This window comes from Rhipicephalus sanguineus, chromosome 5 (genome assembly GCF_013339695.2).
Source record: "Rhipicephalus sanguineus isolate Rsan-2018 chromosome 5, BIME_Rsan_1.4, whole genome shotgun sequence".
Taxonomy (NCBI): domain Eukaryota; kingdom Metazoa; phylum Arthropoda; class Arachnida; order Ixodida; family Ixodidae; genus Rhipicephalus; species Rhipicephalus sanguineus.
The window spans coordinates 31,069,751-31,091,991 of record NC_051180.1 but is presented as its reverse complement, the minus strand read 5'-3'; the positions used below and the strand labels follow the sequence as shown (position 1 = coordinate 31,091,991).

The window sequence follows — 22,241 nt, the reverse complement described above, 5'->3', positions numbered from 1 at the left end:
CATGACATGCATGTCATGGTTTTCATCTTACCAACTGTTATTCATGTTCTTCATACAGTCACATCGCGCAATACCAATTTTGGTGTATATCAATCTAGTGAAACGGCCGCTAGCGCACCATGAGCGTGGCATGTAAATCAGGTCGTACATGACTTGCATGTCATGATTTTCATGTTACCACGTCTCACGTTCATCATACAGTCGTGTCGCGTAACACCAATTTTGGTGTATATCACGCAAGCGAAACGGACGCGAATGGACCACGAGCGTGGCATGTAAATCATGACATACATATCATGGATGTCATGGTTTTCATGCTACTACCTGTTATTCATGTTGTTCATAAAGTCACATCGCACAATACCAATTTTGGTGTATATTAATCTAGCGAAACGGCCGCGAGTGCGCCATGAGCGTGGCATGTAAATCATGTCATACATGACATGCATATCATGATTTTCATGTTACCACGTGTCAGTTATGTTCGTCATACAGAAATGTGTCGTCATGCCAGTTTTTGTATGTATCCCTGTATGTATCCCTGTATCCCGGCGGTTTGCGAACGCTCTCGTTAAAGCGTCCGCCTCTCATTTCCCCGATCGGCCATTTGCGTTTGTGTTGCAAGGTGCACAATAAACACGAGCAAATTTGAACGCGTACATGAAAGCGGGGTATTAACCTACGTGGCCAAAGCCACGATATCATTATGAGGCACGCCGTGGTAGAGGGCTCCGGATAATTTTAACCACCTATAGATACCTTGAACAAGAACTGACATATCGTACAGTGCATGATCATCTAGCGTTTCGCCTCCATCGAATTGCGGCCGTCGTGGCAGGGATCGAATCCACGTCTTTCAGGTCAGCAGCCGAGCACCGCAGCCACGGCGCCACCACATTGAACTGTACAAGTTGTATTGTATACACTCGCGTTTTCTCTCTTTTAACCCCTCATATCCCTCCCCACGTGCAGGGTAGCAAACTGGGCGTAGTCTAGTTAACCTTCCTACCTTTCCTATATTCCTTTCTCTCTCTGTCTCTCGAGCGTGCAATGTCTGAGAAGTAATTTACAGTACTCTTTTTAAGTTGAATTATTTTAAAATTTTCTGCCAGTGCACACTTGAAGTGAGACGGGGTGCAAACACAGCCGGAAACTAAGGTCAAGCCAAATTAAGCGGAAGGGAGAAAGCGCTATTGCGTGGTAGTGAACACATTCGGCCTATAAAGCGGTGAAAGGAACCTTTTGAAAGCAGCAAGGGAACATTATTTACAAAGCAACTTTGCACTGATACTGCGTCTCATGTTTGGGCGTCACGAAGGCCCAAAGTTGTATCTATGTGGTGGTCACGTTCCCTGCGTTTCCCCGACGTGCGTGTCTTCTCTTCGTTTTCATCGCAGTTCGTTACGTCGTGCTTCACGCTTTTCTTGAGCTGTAAATATAGGCTTTTTCGTGGAGTGGGTAAGGAGGCGGCGGTTAGTGCGGCACGTATTGCCGGATCCGTTTACTTTGAGTATGCAGTAGCACAACACACTTTACGATAGGTTCGCGTGACACCCAACAGTTGAGCACCGTAGCTGGAGCTTAGCTCCGCATTAATCACGTGCTCAAAGTGTGCCAGTGGGCGCTTTGATGGCTCACGTGCCTGCGCACTAACCGGTAGCTAGCGTGCCAATACAGACTCGCACGCCAAGAACAGCTTCGGAGCGGTATCAGTTGTTTATGTAATCACAACGCGCATCATGCACAAGCCTTAGCGACTGCTATTTTGGAACAGCGCAAAGAGAAACCCAACGTTAAGAAAAGTACGAAAGATGTCGTCTCCGCAAATCAGCTAACCGCATAAGCAGGCAAAGTTTTCATGAGCTCACCTTTTTATTCAATACTTGGCTACACGAAAGATTATATTCCAGTGAAGTGGAAAAGAAGTTTCATTGAGAAAGATTATGTGGGGTAGTTACCAAGTCATGGCACAGCTTACACAAATTGCGCCCACGTTACTCAGGTTATTGGTTATCCGCCTGATCTAACGGCGTCTCGTGAACACAGTTACGCTGGCGAGTCAAGTAAAAGATTAACAACACGCCGGAAGTTGTTAACCACGGCTCGATGTAGCCTGTAAGCGGGCAGCGCTCTCATACCGGTAGCGATCATAGGCCGCTGGAACATCACTCCCAGCCACTCAGAAGAGCCTCGTTAAGTGACAGTTTGGCGAGTCCAACTTCATCCAATCCTCCTCGTTCCTATGTACTCAGAGAGGCCGATTAAGTACATCCAACAGCAAAAGTTTATCGGACGTTTACTCCCCAACAAATTTCTGGTCTATAAGTGCGTAATACTTCTAACCCAACTGTTGACTGTATAGGTTTCAATACCAACTACAGACTAGTACATTTATTTGGTTATGCTCCCAGACAAAGCAATAATACAATTTTCTGGGATATTTCACGTCCCGCACACTTTTGCTGTTCGATGTACATTCAATAAAAACACAAGAATAAGTATTTCTAATAACAAACAACGATTATGAAAACCAAAGGTAAAAACAAAGATTAATAAATTAATCGACTGATCGGTACACGAACGTTTATTACAGCGATGTGTTATTATTACGCACGCTGGGCAACAAAATGGCTTGGCTGCATGAATGGTTTGGTTGTACGACTCGCTGCGTACGCGTGTCATTCGTTTTGTGAAGCTCCTTGCAAGTCGTATGAGTGGCATACCAAGCTGCGAATAAACGTGGAGGCCTAGTGTGAATGACGAAACCGGCCTGTAAAGTTAGGCTCGGGATGTTAAGTCTTAAAGGACGGGTGGATGGAGAAAAGCGCAGAAAGAAATTGCAAGGAAATCACCTAGAAAAAAAAAAGAATGTCTGGAGTACTTCGCCTATCGCGAAAATGGTGGCAAGCGAAGCTTGGCGTGTGCGTGAAGTGATAGTTTTTTCTTTCTTTCTTTCTTTCTTTCTTTCTTTCTTTCTTTCTTTCTTTCTTTCTTTCTTTCTTTTTTCCTAACATATGGTAATGCTCTACAACATGAACATTTTATAGACATAACACTGCTATACTAATAACTTTTTCGTTGCTTGCAAAAAGGCTTTTATATTGATCAGCGGCGCAGTTCGACAGGATACTTTTGTTCTTTTTGCTTAGGAAGCAGCACCGAGTGCTTTGCTGCAACTTATCTGTTGCGTTGCTTACTGAAAGCGTAACAGAAGGGAGTTTCCTCAAGAGGACTTTAGTTCGTCTTTGTGTAAGGGGTACAAGAAAGCTTCACATTAAAGAAGCGTATAATCTTCCTGAATGAAATAACGGCATGGATCAAACATCAAGTGTCCAGATAATTCTAGAAAACCAATAAATACTTACTTTGGTGTCACTGCACACGTACTACACGTAAAAGAAGCTGATAATAAATAAATAAATAAATAAATAAATAAATAAATAAATAACGGAAGCAGTGTTGTGGAATAATTGTTTATCAGCACCTAATGCTGGGTGTGTCCAGATAAGATCGAACACGAGGTCCCGGTCACCATTCCTGATATTGACGAAATTTACTGTAGGCCTAGGCATTACACCCAGAACAATGGTTTCGCAGTTAGTTTTGCGAAAAAAAATTTTGTTCGCCTGAAAAAAATATACAAATTTTGGCCGCAAAAAACGCTTTTCCGCCAATTTCGCGATTTCTGAATTTTGAGCGCACCTAGGGAAAAAACGGTGCACTTCTTCGTCATAATATTTATTCCCCTTAAAGAACAAGTGAAATACAATCTTATGACTATATTATGTCTCTTGCTTGTCGAAGCATTTTTGACGAAAAAATATCACAAACTTGGCAAATTGCACAAAATACCTGTATTTCAGGAATTTATTGCTGCAAGCAAGTTAAAGTGAGGATAATAAAAATCGGTACATATTAACTTTGATACTTTCGCTTTCTTGTAAAATAATTTGCGTGGTTTTATCACGTTGCGTTTTACTCGATAAGTGGGCTGAAATGTAAGTGACTTACCAAAAACGCCTAACTTTGAAAATGATTTTCTCAAAAAGGTCATTTTTAATTTTTTTTTTAAAATCCCTCTGATTGAAGCCAAGGAGGTCGTCTACCATTCTGCAGAAAAAAAAACGTTGCATTATTTTGGTTGCTAACAAGTTATAGTGCGTCAAATGTAATCATGCCAGCCTAGCGTCCGCGTCGTTCGTTATGTGCTGAAACTCGGATATAAATTGCTAAAAATACTTGTACGTGACATAATCACAAATCAGAAGCTCCACACCAACAAATGCGCAGCCAGGTGTCATGGTTCAGCAAGCTTTGTTTTGCTATCAGCCGCTTGACAAACCCGCAGCAGCGGCCGCTCGATGCTGCGGGCACTACCATTACATGAGTGCCGCTTCGACTGCGGATGAGCTCCGCTTGTGCGCCAAACTACGCTCAGAGGACAAACGAGAGAAGGAATGCATCACTCTGAAAGTTAAAGGCTGTTAAGTGCTAACAAATGTCATAGTCTGCAACGAAAACTCTGCCGGCAATTTCCCAGTGAGCGCCTGCAGTAGTGCGCTCATGTTTTGCTTTCTCTCTTCTGATGGCCTAAAGATAATTATGTTCATTCTATGAGCAACATATGACACAAAAGAAAGCCATTGACATCTGAAGAAAGCTGTCATACGTGCTTCCGATGGTCGAACAACTCAAATTGCAGTTGTTCCTCTCGTGCCAGAACACTTGTGTCAGCCGGCTGTAAAAGAAGTGTGTCCAAGTCCTTTGCTTCATTAAAGAACCGTTTTTACAATACTGTATTGTTGTGCGTCCGCAGATAGAATATTCAACGCACGTCGAGCGTTTATCACGATATTTTGCGGCTTCGGGCATAACAGCAGGGGGGAAAATTGGGGGACCCTTAAGCTTCGCCTTTAAGAGTTGAACGCGATAGCGAAATCCGGCCCCTAGTGCGCACTTCAACCACTAAGTGCATACTTATTAATGTGTATTGTTACACACACACACGCACGCACGCGCGCGAATTTTACAGGCTTTCGATCTAAAGCAAGAGTCGCATGGCCTCCAAGATATACGCCGCGCGCCGGCCCTCTCGGAAGCCATGAAAAGGCGAGACATATTTCTCACAATGCCTCACAGATGGAAGCACATTATCTAGCGTTTGTTGCGTTGGCTTGATATGTTTTCCTCTAGATGGACATAGTTGTCCATTTTTAGAGCTGTTTGAAAGTTCGTGTGTGTATTTAGCGGCGATGGCTGCACTATCCCGGCGTTTTTCGACGTAGTTTGATGGCCTCGCGAATGCGCCTACCGTATGGACTAGTTTTCGTCGTGACACCTGCCGAACAAAATGCGTCGAGACTCCTTTCACTACATGACATTTATGTAGTGTTTTTGTCCGAAGCAGCTGCAAGCAATATCGTGGCTTTGTGGTACGACACCTGCTTGCCACGCGAACGGCCCGGGTTCGATCCTCATTGGGACCGAAGATTTTATCGTTTATTTTATTTGCTACTTTCTCGATTTTTCGCTCACGGATGATTTTTCGCTCACAACCAACGGTGCCGACGCCGACAGCGGAATTTCTGCGACACGAGCTCTCTAACGCTACCGCGTTAAAAAATACATGCGTGCTGTATTGAAGGCGCTCACTGGGAAATTGCCGGCAGAGTTTTCGTTGCATATTATGACATTTGTTGGCACTTAACGGCCTTTAAATTTCACAGTGGTGCATTCCTTCTCTCGTTTGTCCTCTGAGCGTAGTTTGGCGCACAAGCGGAGCTCATCCGCAGTCGAAGCGGCACTCATGTAATGGTAGTGCCCGCAGCATCGAGCGGCCGCTGCTGCGGGTTTGTCAAGCGGCTGATCGCAAAACAAAGCTTGCTGAACCATGACACCTGGCTGCGCATTTGTTGGTGTGGAGCTTCTGATTTGTGATTATGTCACGTACAAGTATTTTTAGCAATTTATATCCGAGTTTCAGCACATAACGAACGACGCGGACGCTAGGCTGGCTTGGTTACATTTGACGCACTATAACTTGTTAGCAACCAAAATAATGCAACGTTTTTTTCTGCAGAACGGTAGACGACGTCCTTGACTTCAATCAGAGGGATTTACAAAAAAATTAAAAATGGCCTTTTTGAGAAAATCGATTTCAAAGTTCGGCGTTTTTGGTAAGTCACTTACATTTCAGCCCACTTATCGAGTAAAACGGAACGCGATAAAACCACGCAAATTATTTTAAAAGAAAGCGAAAGTATCGAAGTTATATGTACCGATTTTTATTATCCTCACTTTAACTTGCTTGCAGCAATAAATTCCTGAAATACAGGTATTATGTGCAATTTGCCAAGTTTGTGATTTTTTTCGTGAAAAGTGCTTCGACAAGCAAGGAAAATAATAGACTCATAAGATTGTATTTTACTTGTTCTTTAAGGGGAATAAATATTATGATGAAGAAGTGCACCGTTTTTTCCCTAGGTGCGCTCAAAATTCAGAAATCGCGAAATTGGCGGAAAAGCGTTTTTTGCGGCTAAAATTTGTATATATTTTTTCAGGCGAACAAAATTTTTTTTCGCAAGACTAACTGCGAAACCATTGTTCTGGGTGTAATGCCTAGACCTACAGTAAATTTCATCAAAATCGGGAATGGTGACCGGGACCTCGTGTTCGATCTTATCTGGACACACCCCTGCTGTTACTTTTTTGTAGTTAACCATAAAGCAATGATAGATTTTTCGAGGCTGTAACAATGTCCTCGACACACAAGTACCGATTTAGAGATACAAAATTCTTCACAGTTCTCGATGTACTAATTCACTTCAAGTGGTACTGATGTGTTAGAACCACATGTTATTGCGTCGTGTGCTAAGCAATGCCACATTTCTTAACCAAGCCGCATAAGCTCAACAGAACAAAGTTACCTGGAGTAGTACCTAGGTTTTGTGTCCCGGCTTGCATTGATGAGGGAGAGTGGAGGCGCCTGTCCACGATATCCTTCTGTGTGTCTACATCACGGCGTTTTATATCACGTGAAGCTTCGAACGTCGACGTGGCAGTCACGTAAGCACTCTCCAAGGACAAGTCTGGCGTCTTGGTGGCTTCACGTCGCAGTTCTTGCTGTGAGATCACTGATTGCGTCATGCTAAGCCACTTGATGTTGTTGTTGACCTCTCGTCATGGCACATACCCAATGGAGGGGATCGGCCGAGTAGATGGTGAATTCGTCCTATATTTTCTGTATGTTGTGACTCCTTGTTACGCTATTTGTTTTGAATTAAAGTGTCAGTTATGAGTAATGAAAAATTTTAATGCTCATGGAATTTAGCAAGATATTCTTTTAGTCGCAATGATGTATTCCTGTGGCTGTACCCCAGCGTAGTGGCCCCAAAAGAAAGAAGAATGGATTCCGATAATTCCAGGCCCAGTTTTCGAAGAGGTTGTACAAGTATTCGTTTCCTGAATGTGTTGAACCGGCGACATGATAAGAAAAAATGACTAATCGTTTCTTCCGGATTACAGAAAAGGCACAGCGAGGAGTTCACAAAACCTGATCGATGGAAGTAAAAATTCAGGAAAGTAACGCGGCAACGAATTTTTGTTAGGGCAACTTCCATCAACCTTGAATTAGCTAAATCGCTGTGCCAAGTGAATGGAAGGTGCTTGTATTCTGGAGAAGCTGTCAACGCCGAGTCTAATAAGCTTTTTCTAATTGTAAGTGTCCGGAAACGCGCCGTCTTGATGTGAGGTGTTGGCGGGAGAACAGGAATTATCGGTGCAGTCAGCGACGCCTTTGCAAGACTGTCCGCCATTTCAATGCGAACCAAACCCTTGTGGCCAGGTACCCAAATTAAATGAATACATTGTAGATGCGCGGGGACCAGTATATTAAAGAGCTTTGTTATAGGTGTGTCACCGGATTTGGAAAGCGAAGGGCACACAGACAATGAATCGGTCATTACTGCCGCTACTGGAATTGAAGTACTTAACTTACGTAAAGCCAGAACTATTGCCCTAAATTCAGCAAGGAAAACGGGAATAAAATCCGGCAATCGCAATGAAAAAGACCAATCAAGTTCAGGGCCAAATATTCCGATACCAGATCTTTCCTCAGACTGCGATGCAATCCGTTGCAATAAAAACATTCGTTGACATAGTTTGTATATGTTCTTGCAACAAACCATTTAAAATGCCGGAAGGTAACAATTTCACGTGGTTCGGAAAAATATCATGATACACAATTTCGGGATAGTTATCTTGTGTAGTCAGAGGAAGCAAATCACGAATTTGTACCTTTAGTGGATCAAGTAACGACTGAACATATACAATTTGTGGTTTATGAAATTTGGGCCAATGCGCTGAGAAAAAGAATCAGGGTCCGAGATAAAAATTATCTGATCGCGGATATAGGGTGATTCGTATAATCTTAAGAAAGTTTGCACCGTTAGAAGGTTAAAACGGCATAAAAAGGGTTGCGTGCGCGCTTCTGGGAATAACACTGCATTTGCCGCATATTTAGGAAGGCCTAAGCACAGCCGTAGAGCTTCTCTCTCAAGTAGAACCAGCGGCCGAAGCTTGTACGCTGGCGCACCAGAAAATAGAACACAACCAGATTCTAACACCGGCCGGACATACATTTTATATATCATCAAAAGTGCCTTTCTTCTCATCCCGGATCTACGGCTGCTCACCCTGCGTAAAACACCCATAGCGCGTACTCCTTTTGACCATTTTGTTCTTCATCTTCTTTGCCTAGCCACTGTGGCTCACACGTATACTGTGGGGGATTGGCCAAGAATCGGGTGGTTTTATAAATTTACGTAAAAGCTCAGAATTAAGAACGAAATGTAGTTGCATGATAAAACGTAGAAAGAATTGCAAAACATTTTTAGAAATAATAATAAATAAAAAGAACCAATACTTTTATGTAGATATCTGTATAGCGATGGCGATAAGAGTAACCTGTTTAGCTAGGTAACTGACTAGTTTCATTAATTCCGCACAGCCAAGCCAAATTTCGCATAGCATAACCCGGGAATGGAGCCTCTAAAAGACAAAATGACAGGCACAGACAAATATCTTACAATAGCTCGTAAAGGGGTTTCTAGAAGGGTTTTCTTGCTACAGTAAATCGCATGCAGGTCAAATAGAAGGATGTGTTGTTTCGGGCTCAGCACAGAATGCGCACAGGGGAGAAGGAACCTGACCAGACATGTGCTGGTAGAAATTTGGCCTCGGTACACGACAGCGCCGCCTCGTAATGGATACTTCCAGTTTTCGTGTTTGACTTTCTTTATTGTGAGGTATGAAAAAAAAAGAATAAAACCTCGGCCCGCACGAAATGCTCTCCGCCAGTAGTGTAAAAATGAGGATAATCGCTAAGGTTAGTCAGTGCTGAGTCTGCAAATGCTTCCATGATGGCGCGCCTACGAAACCGAGCCATCCTGGTTGACTTCTCTCTCTTCATTCTAATTCACGCTCTTATAGGTATACTGCAGATGTGCTGCTGCAGCACATCTCTCCTCTCCCCCTCCTTCTACGTACGTCTAACTTTCGAATTCCCCCTATCCGTTTCCCCAGTGTAGGGTAGGATACCATTTTTTATGGACTAGTTAACATCTCTGCCTTTCCCCTCTCTCCATTTTCTTCCTTCCTTTACTGCTACAGCTATACTCCTCCGTCGACGCAGGCGCCTCCAGTGACGGCCGGCACAAACATCTCTCATAGGCAAAATGGCGGAAGCAGCGCATAATAGCAGTTTCTTTGTTTCCGTGGGTGGAGGCATTCTTCATTTATATTTGTCCGCAATTATAAAAATTTGTGTCTGAAGCTATCCTGTTTGTAAAGCAGGTGTCAGCTCTGCCAGGACGCCGCACGTAAACCGTGAGCTTTGTATTTTATGCCAGGTTTATACTTATAGGAAATTGCGCAATAATAGCGGAGATGGGCAAAGAAAATCCGGAAGTGTGTTGCTAAGAATTTGTTTAACAGCGCCGCATAATGACCACCGTGTATTACGGTTCCGCACACATTCTTTTAACTTTCTCAATTATTCGCCTAGAACAATATGACGGCGTCTTTTTCGCAAATAACTTGCAGAGAGCGCAGACGTTGGAGCGACTGATGCATGTTTATTGCATACATGAAAATTGATGAAGATATTTGCTGTCAAAAAGCGTCAAAAAAGTTTCTAAAAGCAAACTCCGGAAACGCAAATCTGAAAGGAAAGAAGGCATGAAAATGTGATTGATAAAAGGATTAACTTTACTTGCTATGTGATTTTTGTAGATTAATGCGCACCGCCGTCCCTTTTGTATTGAGAAAAGTTACTAGATTATGAGTAAACTAAACACACTTTTCTCCAATCTTCTATCAAAATAACAATAGTCATTTAATGCTACTGCTTGCGCTTTCTTTCTTTTTCTTTTTTTTTTTTAACTCTGTGTGCCTTCTGCGTTGCTGCCAAGAGTACTATATAGGTCACAATGGCAACACGCATATAGGGCTGGAGCTGTAAGTACCGGGCACCATAGGTCGGCAAAAAATGTAGAGCTCACTCAGACACACTCATGAAATATATTTTGCCCTTAGGGCTCACTCGGACTCAGACTCATCAAAATTTTTCTCAACCGAACTCACTCGGACTCAAACTCAACAAAACATTACTCACTCGGATTCACTCAGACTCACTGCTCCATATCAGCCTGAGTGAGTCTGAGTGAGTCGACTGATGAGTCCATTTGCGTATATTTAACTTTTTGAACGACAGCGTCAGTGCACTTTTACACCAAAATGTCACATAATTGGTGCTCTACTTTTCTCCTTCTTATCTCGTACCTTCAAATACGAGTTATCAATGGTTGTAATCGAGCAAGGACACTTTTATTGAAAGAGATGACTTACACGAGCTATCTTTATCAACAACTTCCCGTGAAAGATTCTGCCGGAGGAAGATCAAAAGAACCCCCCCCCCCCCCCCCCCCTCTATACCTCACGCCTCTGATCAATAAATATTGAGATGGCGTATGAAATCTAGTACTTTGAACTATGTGCGAGCAGCTGTGAGTGCAAACGTCAGCTATCATAAAGCTGACAGTAAAGCTGAAGTTGGGTAATTTGAACCATATGTAGGCAAAAAATGTGGAGCTCACTCAGACTCACTCAAGAAATGTTTCGCGCTTTGGGCTCACTCGGTCTAAGACTCACGAAAATTTTCCTTAACCGGACTCACTCGGACTCAAACTCACGAAAACATTACTCACTCGGACTCACTCAGACTCAGACTCACGACTGAATGTTAGTGTGAGTGAGTCGACTCATGAGAGAGTTTTGCCTACCTATGCCGGACACCCAGCGTTACAGAAAAGAATAATACTCAAGATACGTGATGACTATTTGTTAGAGTGAGCTTATGACACAAAAAGTGCAAACCATTCTATTAGTGTACTATACTCATTTTGTAACAGTCACGTAGACGACTGCCAAATATCATACGCACCACGTATGCACATTGCGTACAACATTTTTTATTGTGTACAGCTTTTTTAAAGCACGAATAATGCCTTAAATATATACCTGGGCCCAAAGTATCATAAAGTATTCTACGCTAGAATATATACGTTTTAAAAGAAAATTCCAGCCAATCCTGACGCTGGACATCCATTAGCGAGGGCAGCCAACCAATGGCAAGTAGGACTTGCGAAAGAAAAGCCTTGCCAATCCGACCATTGAACTTGTATTCTCAAAAAGCTCTTACGTCCCAGTTGTTTTAAGAATAAATGCAAGGCATGAAAGAGATAACTGGGAACCACCCGCTTATACCACGAAGCCACAAGAAAATTGTGGCTTCGTGCTACAAACGGGTGGTTGTCAGTTCTGCTTTTCACAACCTTTCCGCCACCTTGCTGGATTCCGCAGAATACATGTGCAATATTCTTCGAAATGCAAGGCAGTTCTGGGGCTGTCCGATTGGTTTTACATATACACCCCGCTGTTACCTCCTCTGTAAACCCACCGCGCTATAGTCCTAGCCGCTTGTAGAATAACTTATATTACTAGTAAATAATGAAGTAATTTTTATGACTATGAATTATTAAGTAATAACAACATCGTGCTGGTAATCGGTACAAATGTTACTAAAGAATCAGTTCACGCAAAGCGCTATCATGAATATGTTTAGGCGCGCAAAAAGCGGCTTTTTTTGGGTTCATCTAAAAAAAGCAAAAATAACTATTGCGTAAGGCAGAAAACAGTGCCTTGGAATTCTATTCAAATTCCATCTTAAGAGAGGAAAGGCTGTATCTCGTTCTTGCCTTATTTTCTTCACAATCAGTGCCATCGGGGGCACGGTGGAGCCTCGGAACACTCTCACCGCCTCCCACCGTACTGTAACAGCACGGAATCCTACATGATTCTGTCAGCTCAGATGTACTCTGAAAAACGAATTGAAATGTAAATTATATGGATGAAGTTTAAATGAAATTATATGTGTCTTTGATGTTTTTGTTTCTCTTGAACAAGGTAAGTGTGAACCTCTGTACTTGCCTATGTAAAGCAGTAGAAGCGAGCATTGCAGGGCTCAAAACGCCATGGGCAGACAATGTTTTAAAGCAAGAAAAGATGGACTAGCTTGCGCAGAATAAACTAAGCTTTACAGCACTTTTAGTGATTGTTTTGTTTTTGTTTTGTTTTTTGCCAATACCGAATAATAATCGATGTCAGTATCAGGGTTGTGACTGGGTGTGCTTGAAAAGGAGCCAGAACTCGAGCTAAAATTAGCCAAAGGCAGCCATGCCATTTAATTTTATCACCATATTTGTAGCAAAATACAACACAAAGGGTATTGTGGCTAGAGTTCTCATATCGGAACGATAAATAATATGGTTCTGAATAAGTACAGACATAGGAATAAGAGCTGAATTCTTTATCTTTTACTTGGTCGGCAACCCACAGGTAAGTTGCATATTATTTATTTATTTATTTATTTATTTATTTATTTATTTATTTATTTATTTATTTATTTATTTGATTTAGTTATTTGTCCTCAAGGCTGCCGGCATTACAACGCTACGGGAGTGGGTAAAAATACAAACCGCAAGATAACAAGATACAGGGAGTAAAAATTGGACTTGTATATTGACGCTATAGCGTTAACTGGCTCGTCTAACAGACATTCCGACGTCGGTGTCGCCGTCTTTGGTCGTGAGCGAAAAATCCGCGTTGACCGTGAGCGAAAGTTCGAGATAAATACAAATAAATAAATAATAAAAAAATTTGGCCCGAGTGAGAATCGAGCCCAGGCTTTGTGCGTGGCAAGAAGTTGTTGTACCACGGAACCACGTCAGTGCTTGAAACTGCTTCCTAAAGAAAAGCGTTATAAGTGTTTGATGTAGGGGGAGGAGTCTCCTTATAACGCATGTAATATTGCGTGGCAGAATCGTAGAATTGCACAAAGTGTACAAACATGTGAGTTGCATCACCGCTCACGAGTGGGTGGTTTAAAAGCTGTCACCCGTTACGAAGTGTGCAGGTGCACGTGGCACCTTAGGGACGCGTAGTGGGTTCTTCGCCAAATTGCAAAAGAAATAATTATGGCGAAGTGGGCACTTCAAAACGGTACTTGCAGTAGGCATTCTAGGATAGTACGAAATGGCCAATGTTACGCGCAAAAACGTTCCTTTCTTTGCGGCATGGTTCGTGCGATGCGCACGGCGCCCGATTACGCTGTCGCGTTCTGCTCGTGAAGGCGAAGCTCAAGCGTCCTCCAAGTTATGTGGTTATAAAATAAAGTGTCGTGAATATTTTATGAAATCTTTTTACGCGCTGTTAAAGACTGATGGAATACGCGGTCTTTGATGGTGCAGTGAGATGGTAGTTAGAGAGAGCAAAACGATCAGAGTTATTTTCAACAGGTTCCAGAACAATCATTATTTTTAACTTTTATGTGCATAGGATACGTACTACTCTGCAGCAGCATATTTAAGCTGTCGTCGTATTGAGGTTTTGTAAACTATTAGCTTAACTGAGCAAGGAGCGGTGGAAAAGTTGCAACGTAGTTTAGGAGAATGGAACGTTGGGCGAGTTTGTACATCGTTAAGAGAAAAAGCGCGTACAAAAAAAAAACGGGGAGCACAAAAAACAAGAGGCGGCGACACTAGCCCTCGTGTCCTCGCATCTTCATTTTTGTGCTCCTCGTTTTTGTGCGCGCTTTTTCTCTACATTTCGACTTAGTTATTTAAGTATAAGATTAATAACTGAAGGATATGGTATTTTTAATACTGTTTTCAGTGTGTTATATTACATAATATACGAACGCCTAAATATTTTTAACGAGTGAAGGTTTCTAATGCAACAGTGTTCAAGAGGTAAATAGGCGAACGGTTAAGGATTCGGGAGACGCGTATAACTTTCTTCTGAAAGTTTGCGCCAGTTTGACAGAGCAACTATGTCGGATTGATTATTACAAGTTCAGTGCGCTACATATCGATTATGTAGAATAGACTGAGATGTTGCCAGAGACAAAGTAACATTGGAACATTCCAGCCAACAAGCCAGTAGAAACATTAAGTTAAATAGCTTTTCTTTGACGCCGCCGACCAAAACTGATTAGTAGAGTTAGAGTTACCGTATAGCAGCCGAGCTTCGAGTAGTGAAATCCGATCGAAGATTAACAGTCCAGCTTCATTTTGTTGCAGATTGTTTTTGCCGTGTGCACATGAGAACACGCGTGGTACATCAGCATTATAAACTGGCTTCATTAAGGATAGCAGGGAGCGTGAGCAGTGTTCTATCCACATGTTTGAAAACATGCACGCAACTTCGTCCGTGGCCTCCGTGATCACCTGCGGCAACGCAGCGCATAGCCGGAGGTAATTACGTAGGCCACGGACGAAGTGTGTGTGTGTGTGAGGTTATGACTGGGAGACGTACCGTGGCTCATACGCCATACTTTTATTCCATTCAAGCGCACTTCTTAATCGTCAGCTTCTCCTGCCATCGCTTTCTTCGTACGTCACAGGATACGTCTCTCATTCATACCGTCATACAAGTCGACAGGATGAAGGCCTGGCATCAGCAAAGCCCTCAATAAGCCATCTTGACTGCATGCAGACCGCACAAGCAGATCCCCACTGTGACTTGCATCATGACAGCGCCATCGGCGGACCTTGGCATCCCAGTGTACACCGGATCAACGGGCGATAGACCCGTACAGGACTGGTTCGACCTATTCGAGTTCCACGCTACCGCTGCGTCGTGGTCGGAACGGGAGATGGTAGCCAACTTCAATGAGTACGTCACTGGTGAGGCCTTCCGATTTTACCTCACACACATCTTCCAGAACAATGAATCGTGAGAAAAAATCAGACAGGAGACGATCACACGATTTATAGACTACAGTGAAGACTTGTCTATATTCTACCACCTAGAAAAATTTCAACTCAGCGATCACAGTCCAGAGCATTTTCCCAAAAGACCTAGTCTTCCATCAGGTTTTCCTTCTGCACGAAAATCTGATTTTTCAGTCTTCACTGCACCGTATGACACGAGGCGTTACTGAAGAACCTGATGCCCTTGACTCTTTGCCTGGCATGTGCGGTCCACCACCTGGTTTTCCATCATGCGGTTCTTCAGTTGCTCCTAATGCCCACCGCATGCATCACAAACTCGCTACGTTCTCGATAGGTGAGGTGATGAATCGAGAACATCATCGACCAAACCACAACTCTTCCCTATAGCGAGTTTGTGAAGCAAGCGGTGGGCGTTTGGAGCAACTGAAGAGCCGCATGACGGAAAACCAGGTGGTGGACCGCGCATTCCAGGCAAAGAATCAAGGGCGTCGGGTTCTTCAGTAACGCCTCGTGTCATATGGTGCAGTATACATGTTCATGCGTGAGAAGAGCTTATTTCAGTTCTTCCGCAAGCATACAAACATTCGTGATCAGAATCTGACCAAGCCAAGCCTGCTGTGGTATCACCGTCTAGTGCAAACCCATCCGAGAGTCGAAAGAACACAGAAGGCTCGGATGCATTAGACCTCGCACGTTACCGGGTGCCTGAAGCATCCGTAATGAACGGCGTCGCAGGAGCCTCTGGAGAGCTCTCTTATCAATTCTGACACACTACGTTCACTGCCCCAAAAGCATCACAACAGCCCACAGCGCACCAGGTACCTACTGGACACCACGTGAAACAAGAGGCACTCCGACAAGGGCAACTACAAACCTCGAAATCGCAATCGCGGCTTAATGAAAGATGTTTGAAATCGAGTAAACTGAAGCGAAGACGAATTCAAAATGTCTCTCTCAAAACCAACAAGACATCAAATTCAAGACGTATTCGCAGAAAGGAACGTCGCCAGAGACCTTTTCAACGTCTGATATCAAGACTGTACCTAAAAATAAACCTTCTTGGACAACGCCATAGAAAACGAGGAAAACGGCGCAAAACCATTTCCTCTTATTCTGGATGGACAGAGCCATAGCCCCATCAGCCTTGTTCAACGAAAACACAAAGTGGAAGCGCCGCGTGCCTATCGGTCACGGCATACCCACGCCTACGGCATCCACCCTAGCGGGGCTACAAGGTGCTCCAATACGATTCATTTGTGACATGTCCACCGAATGAGTCAGCATCAGTGCAAACATGCAGAGCATGGTTATGTTCTCCAGAACGCAGCAGTCAGCCTCACCCACCAGAGCTGTGCTCAGCATCACGGAACTGCTGAACGCTATTTTGAAGTTTTGGCGAGGTCATAGAACTCCATAGGGACATGGAACTATGGGCCTGTTTTTCTTGTATAAGACTCTCCTCGTTCATTTTTGTTTGTAATTCGCAGTCTTTCAGGGGAAGATGGAATCCTGTGACGTACGAAGGTAGCTAGGGAAGGAGAAGGCGACGGTGAAGAAGCGCACGTGAATGGAGTAAAAGTCTGGCATTTGAGCCACACACACACACAAACACACACAAACACACACAAACACACACACACATACGCACGCACACACACACACACATACGCACACACACACACACACACACACACACACACACACACACACACACACACACACACACACACACACACACACACACACACACACACACATTTATATATAATGGCATTGGCCGTTATTAACGCATTTAATATTTGTTTTGTTTTAACGTCACAGTGTATATACATATGTGGTTGTTGACTATGTTGTCTTGAATATTGTTATGCGTGTACGTGAGAATCCATCTACATCACCTATGTTTCACCTGCTGACTTCTGAACTTTATATGAGCGGACATTATTCTTTGTACTTTCGAGACGCTATATTGAAGTGTCATGGTGTTGTTGAAATTGCATATTTCATGTGCTGCGTATTCGTTATGTTCTGGTATTATTGGACAACGCTGTTTTTATATGTGATTTTCTCTACAGACTAAGGAGCAGCCGGTGCCTTATTTGTGCGCTAACATCTTCTTTTATCATGCCAATAAAAAAGTACATTGACTTTGGGCTTGCTGCTTATTTTATCTGCAAATAACAAGACAATTGGCTACTAAATGCACTAGAACAGAAATTCAAAGCGGCCAGAAGATAGCCATGGAACCAACCCGAAAATTTCTTTGCTAGATGGGGTTGTAAAGTAGTTAATTTGGTGCAAAGTAACTACAAACGGTAACTATGATCAATATTAGCCTGAGTGTGATGGTGATTGTTGGGGTCTTACTTCCTAAAACCACGATACTATTATGAGGGGCACTAGCTCAAGTGTGTTTATACAACAGAGAGAGAGAGAGAGATAAACCTTTTAATGAAGCTGGAGATGTTTGCCTGGCTGTTCGCCTGACATGCTACTCCAGGTGCTGGGTGACGATTATGATATATACAGTGATAACCACATAACACATACAGTCACACAAGTTTACAAAGTTTGGTTCAGGCTCGTGGCCCGCAAGAAATTCAACAGCGCTTTCGTGGCACGTAGCGCACAGGTGCTGCTTTGCCATGGGCCCAGAACATGTCGCAACTCTAAGCACGATCCCCGTTGAAGATACAACAGATACAACAGATACAACAGATAGTGTTACCTTGAACACAACAGAAACATAGGAAGCAGCACGCTACTGGCTACGCCGCTTCTGTTGACGAGAAAACATCACGGTACAGATTCATGAAAGAATCTGCAGCATGATGTACGTTCGTTCTTATAAGTTCGTTCTTTCATTCGTACGTTCGTTCGTACGTACGTTCGTTCGTTCATTCGTATGTTCTTTCGTACATTTGCTCGTTTGTACGTTCTTTCTTTCGTTCGTTTTTTCGTTCGTCAGTACGCCCGTACGTTCGTTAGTTTGTTCGTCCGTTCGTACGTTCTTTCGTTTCTACGTCCGTACTATAGTTTGTACGTTCGTTCGTGCCTTCATTCATTCGTTCGTTTGTTCGTCCGTACGCTTGTTCGTTTTTTGTTTCTTCGTTCGTTTTATTGTTTGTTATATGATCATTCAACTTAAGAAGAAAAACTTCTTTAGTTTTCGAGCTGCTATAGTTTCACATGTCTTCTACTGCACAGAGGAAGTGTTTCTAATATGATGCTTATGATGATGGTAAGTCAAAGTAATAGTTTTTATAGTTTCTTTTTTTCGTTTTATGCTAAACATGCGTTACTGTGAGCTATTCAACACTAATGAGGTGTTTTCCCTATGTCGGGCCTGTTCGACATTGGCAAATAACCTTCGGTCATATCCATAAGCTTGATCATACGAAGAGCTACAGCGTGCTTTTCTCTCCTCCGCTCTAAATTTCCTTCCCCCTCCCCCTTCCTCAGTGCAGGGTAGCGTATACCGGGCTCAGCCTTGGTTAATCTCCCCGCCTTTCTTTTATTCTTATACTCTCTCTCTCTATAGCGTGCTGACTACGTGGTGAACATTGGCCCTATCTCCCGCACAGACGCAAAAGAAGCTAAGAATGCGTAATGTAACATAAGCACTAAATAAAATATAAGAAATCAATACTGACCTCACAAGTGAAGAAATGCCTATGCGTTGTGCTCTTTTCTGTGCATACGTCATAGTCTACTTCCTCGTAAAACACTGCCGGTAAATAATTGTTCCCACGTTCAGCGGGTGGCGGTGAGTCTTTCCAGCAGATCTTGGGTCTGTTACTGAGGAGGCAGTATGTCTGATATTATTGAACACTTACAGACTATAGGTAGAACTCTGTGCACGTTAATACCGTTAGAGAAATATCTTAAAAGGAAAAACAATGTAAATTTATTTTAATTTATTTGCAGGATCTGATGTCCCAAAACTGAGCAGTGGATGTTAGTATAGAAGAGAGCTGTGAAATAATTTCGACCATGGCGGTTTTCCTTAAGGCGCATTGATAGTACACGTGCGCACATTCTTTTCTCTTCCTTAATATGCAGCCTCTGGGACCGACAATCGTATTGCACCTGATGTGGCACTAATGCTTCCATTTGGCGGCGTACTAGAAGCAATGCTTGTGTTACCTCGATATACGGGGAGACCTATATATATTTATTTCCTATACCTGTACATACGTTACCATGAACAAAAGGCACCAGCATCGCCCCCTTGAAGGGTAACCCTGCGCATTTACTACAAGCATCTATAACTCTTATAAATATGACATTAAAGTTTTAAAGTAAGCAGTAAGGCTACCTCTAAAAAGCATTGGAATAAACTTCCACCTACTTGTTGCGGAAGAAGAACTCTCTCAAAGAACGTCTGCTGCAACTGGATAGGCCGGGATAGCGACCTCCATTCATTGATGACATTAGGTATCCATCGGACACATGACACCTGGACGTATATTAAAAAAAAAGCGTCTTAGAGTAGAGCTGTTTGTAAGAGGAAAGTTCACCCAATCCTGATGCTAAAGATGTAATTAGTGAAGCCGGATGGCTAACGACAAGCTGCACTTACGATTCAACAGTTCTACGGTATCGGCCTCTTTTTCGTAGTACCGAATCTTGACTTGCTCCTAGCCTGCGCAACAAAGAACAGCCAGTCTTAAAATCTAGCTGTTTACATATGCAGGCTCGCAGGTTACCCTAGGCCACAAGGGTGGTAACGAAACAGCAACTATATTCAGAAAGTGTTTCTTACTAAAAAGCCGCAGAGCTAAACAGAATATTTGCCAATATTAGCCGGCGTCTGATCTCACAAACTGTTCTTGACAGCAATTGTTTTTTAAGCATACGAGCAGCTATACATCAACTGCTATGGGACTTTCGTAAAAGTGCCATTTCCATTCAAGTGGTGTCTGTCAAGTAACTTTCTTTCCGTACATGTACGAAGGAGTACGATCTTGCAGAACCCTGGGGTTCAAACAAAGCGCACAGCGCTTCTCGGATCGTCATTAAGATATCGCTCATTAAGCCGATGGGATCCGACAAAAGTTCGACATGTAAACTTGCAACATAATTGCATTTCATCTACATTTATATAGAATCAGTGATTGGAAAACAGATGAGAGCTTACTGAACGTTAAGTTAAGCATTGTCAACTCGTTGGAGAGACAGTTGTCGACAGTATAAAATAAATAGAAACAGAGTGATTCAAGCAGCGAACTTTGGTGGCTTATGCGCTTGGTGGCCTTTATGATTAGACATAATTTGCCCCACAAAGAGTTTTGTTCAGTAATGTTGATTTTGTTCAACCAAGGAGCCCACGTAACTGTTTTGTTAGATATAAATAAGGAATGGCGGCAAAATAGCAGGGTTCTGTTTTGCAACTTTCTGTCGCACTTGGTCGGTGGTTCCACAAGCGCTCCAGAAATATTGTCCCCGAGTTTCCCGTGGTCGTGATATGCGGATTATAGGAAAGCAGTAGAAACGAATTAAAGAAACATTCGTGTTATTCAAGTCAATGCTGCATACTTACAAAAGAGCCACTTGAACAGCCATTGATGTTACACCGACAAAAGTCTTGCCATCGTCAAAGAATAATCCAACAGCGTGTCCGGTGACGTTGTCATATGATGGGCATATCGTCCTCTCACTTGCCATTCCTCAAAAAAAGTAATGAAATATAACGCTATAGCTTGAAATCGAGTGGGTGTAGTGCCAGGAAAACAGGAAAGATGCGGCAAATTTAGTGCGGGCACAGACCCGCTTCAAAGTAATGCTTAAACAAAATCAGTTACGCCCGTGTTCGTAAGTCTAACACGCGCAAGAAAAATAATAAGTCACGTATTGTGCCCTAAAAGTGCCTTTTAATTGAAGCTTTTGTTTGCGCGCAGCCTGTATGCATGTAAGCAATCCCTGCCATGTGCATACAAAAGACACTCTTGTTTGCGTACCATATATCTTTAATAAATGACACAGTGACCATACTTAATAAAGAGATTTATGCTACGTTTGCCTTTAAGAGCATGCGGCATGCAGATAATAGTAATATTTGCCATTGACCAACGACTGACAAAGCTTGGGACGAACAGCATTGTGCATTTTACTGCAGTTTTTATGGTATGTAGCAGTTTGTAAAAAGAGAAACCGGGTAGTCTTGTGATTGAGTATAAAATTAGCGGAGGTGGCCGGCTTCACAGTTTAGACGAAGTAAAATTGTGTAAGTGGCATTTCATATTCAAATCATTGATAGCCAAGGCGATGCTCTCATAAGTTTCCTGCTCTACTGTGGCTCAAGACGGGTCATTCAAAGCACTGTCACATTCCGCCATGATGTCCAATATTCTTTTAAGTCAGTCAGACAGAATTTGACTGCCCTAGGGTTACAAGTTTGTTCTAGGTTAGTCAGAGCTCACAAGGTAGACGAATGGGCAGCAGTGATGCGTCCAGAGTGACTCATTGAATCAACTATCTCTCAGTGTCTCACAAACTGATACTGATGTCGCGTGTTCAAGTACAATGTTTTTTTTTTCTTCTTTTTTCTATTCCTTACAAGGCCGCGTACCCGCTCTTTCTGGGATCAGCCACTAAAGCGATATGCACAAAAAAAAGAGAGAAAAAGTGGCAACGTATGCCCCCTTTCTCAAAACATCTTTATATACCAAGACTTTCCGTCACAGACTGCTTATTTTTTGAGCGAGCGTATTCGATTATTTTTTTTAGAAAGCATTGTGTTTCTGCACTACAGTTTATCAACGTCATAAAATCTATCGATTATCTGTATTTTAATAACCATTAGCAATTAGCTTTTAGGAGAGAAAGACACACAATTGAAATGCTCCATATTCTGGCGCTCCTTCCTCTGCGGTTGTCTTCTTTTTCCCT

At 42.8% G+C, this 22,241-nt stretch overlaps 1 protein-coding gene across 1 annotated transcript in view; it reads left to right on the top strand.

Moving 5' to 3' along the window:
* LOC119394599 (L-asparaginase) overlaps positions 1 to 15,355 on the top strand; it is a 34,625-nt gene extending 19,270 nt beyond the window's left edge. Inside the window, exon 10 of the mRNA XM_049415910.1 lies at positions 15,112 to 15,355. Coding sequence (XP_049271867.1) covers positions 15,112 to 15,355 — 244 coding nt within the window. The remainder of the gene's footprint in view (positions 1 to 15,111) is intronic.
* Positions 15,356 to 22,241: the final 6,886 nt, after the last annotated feature.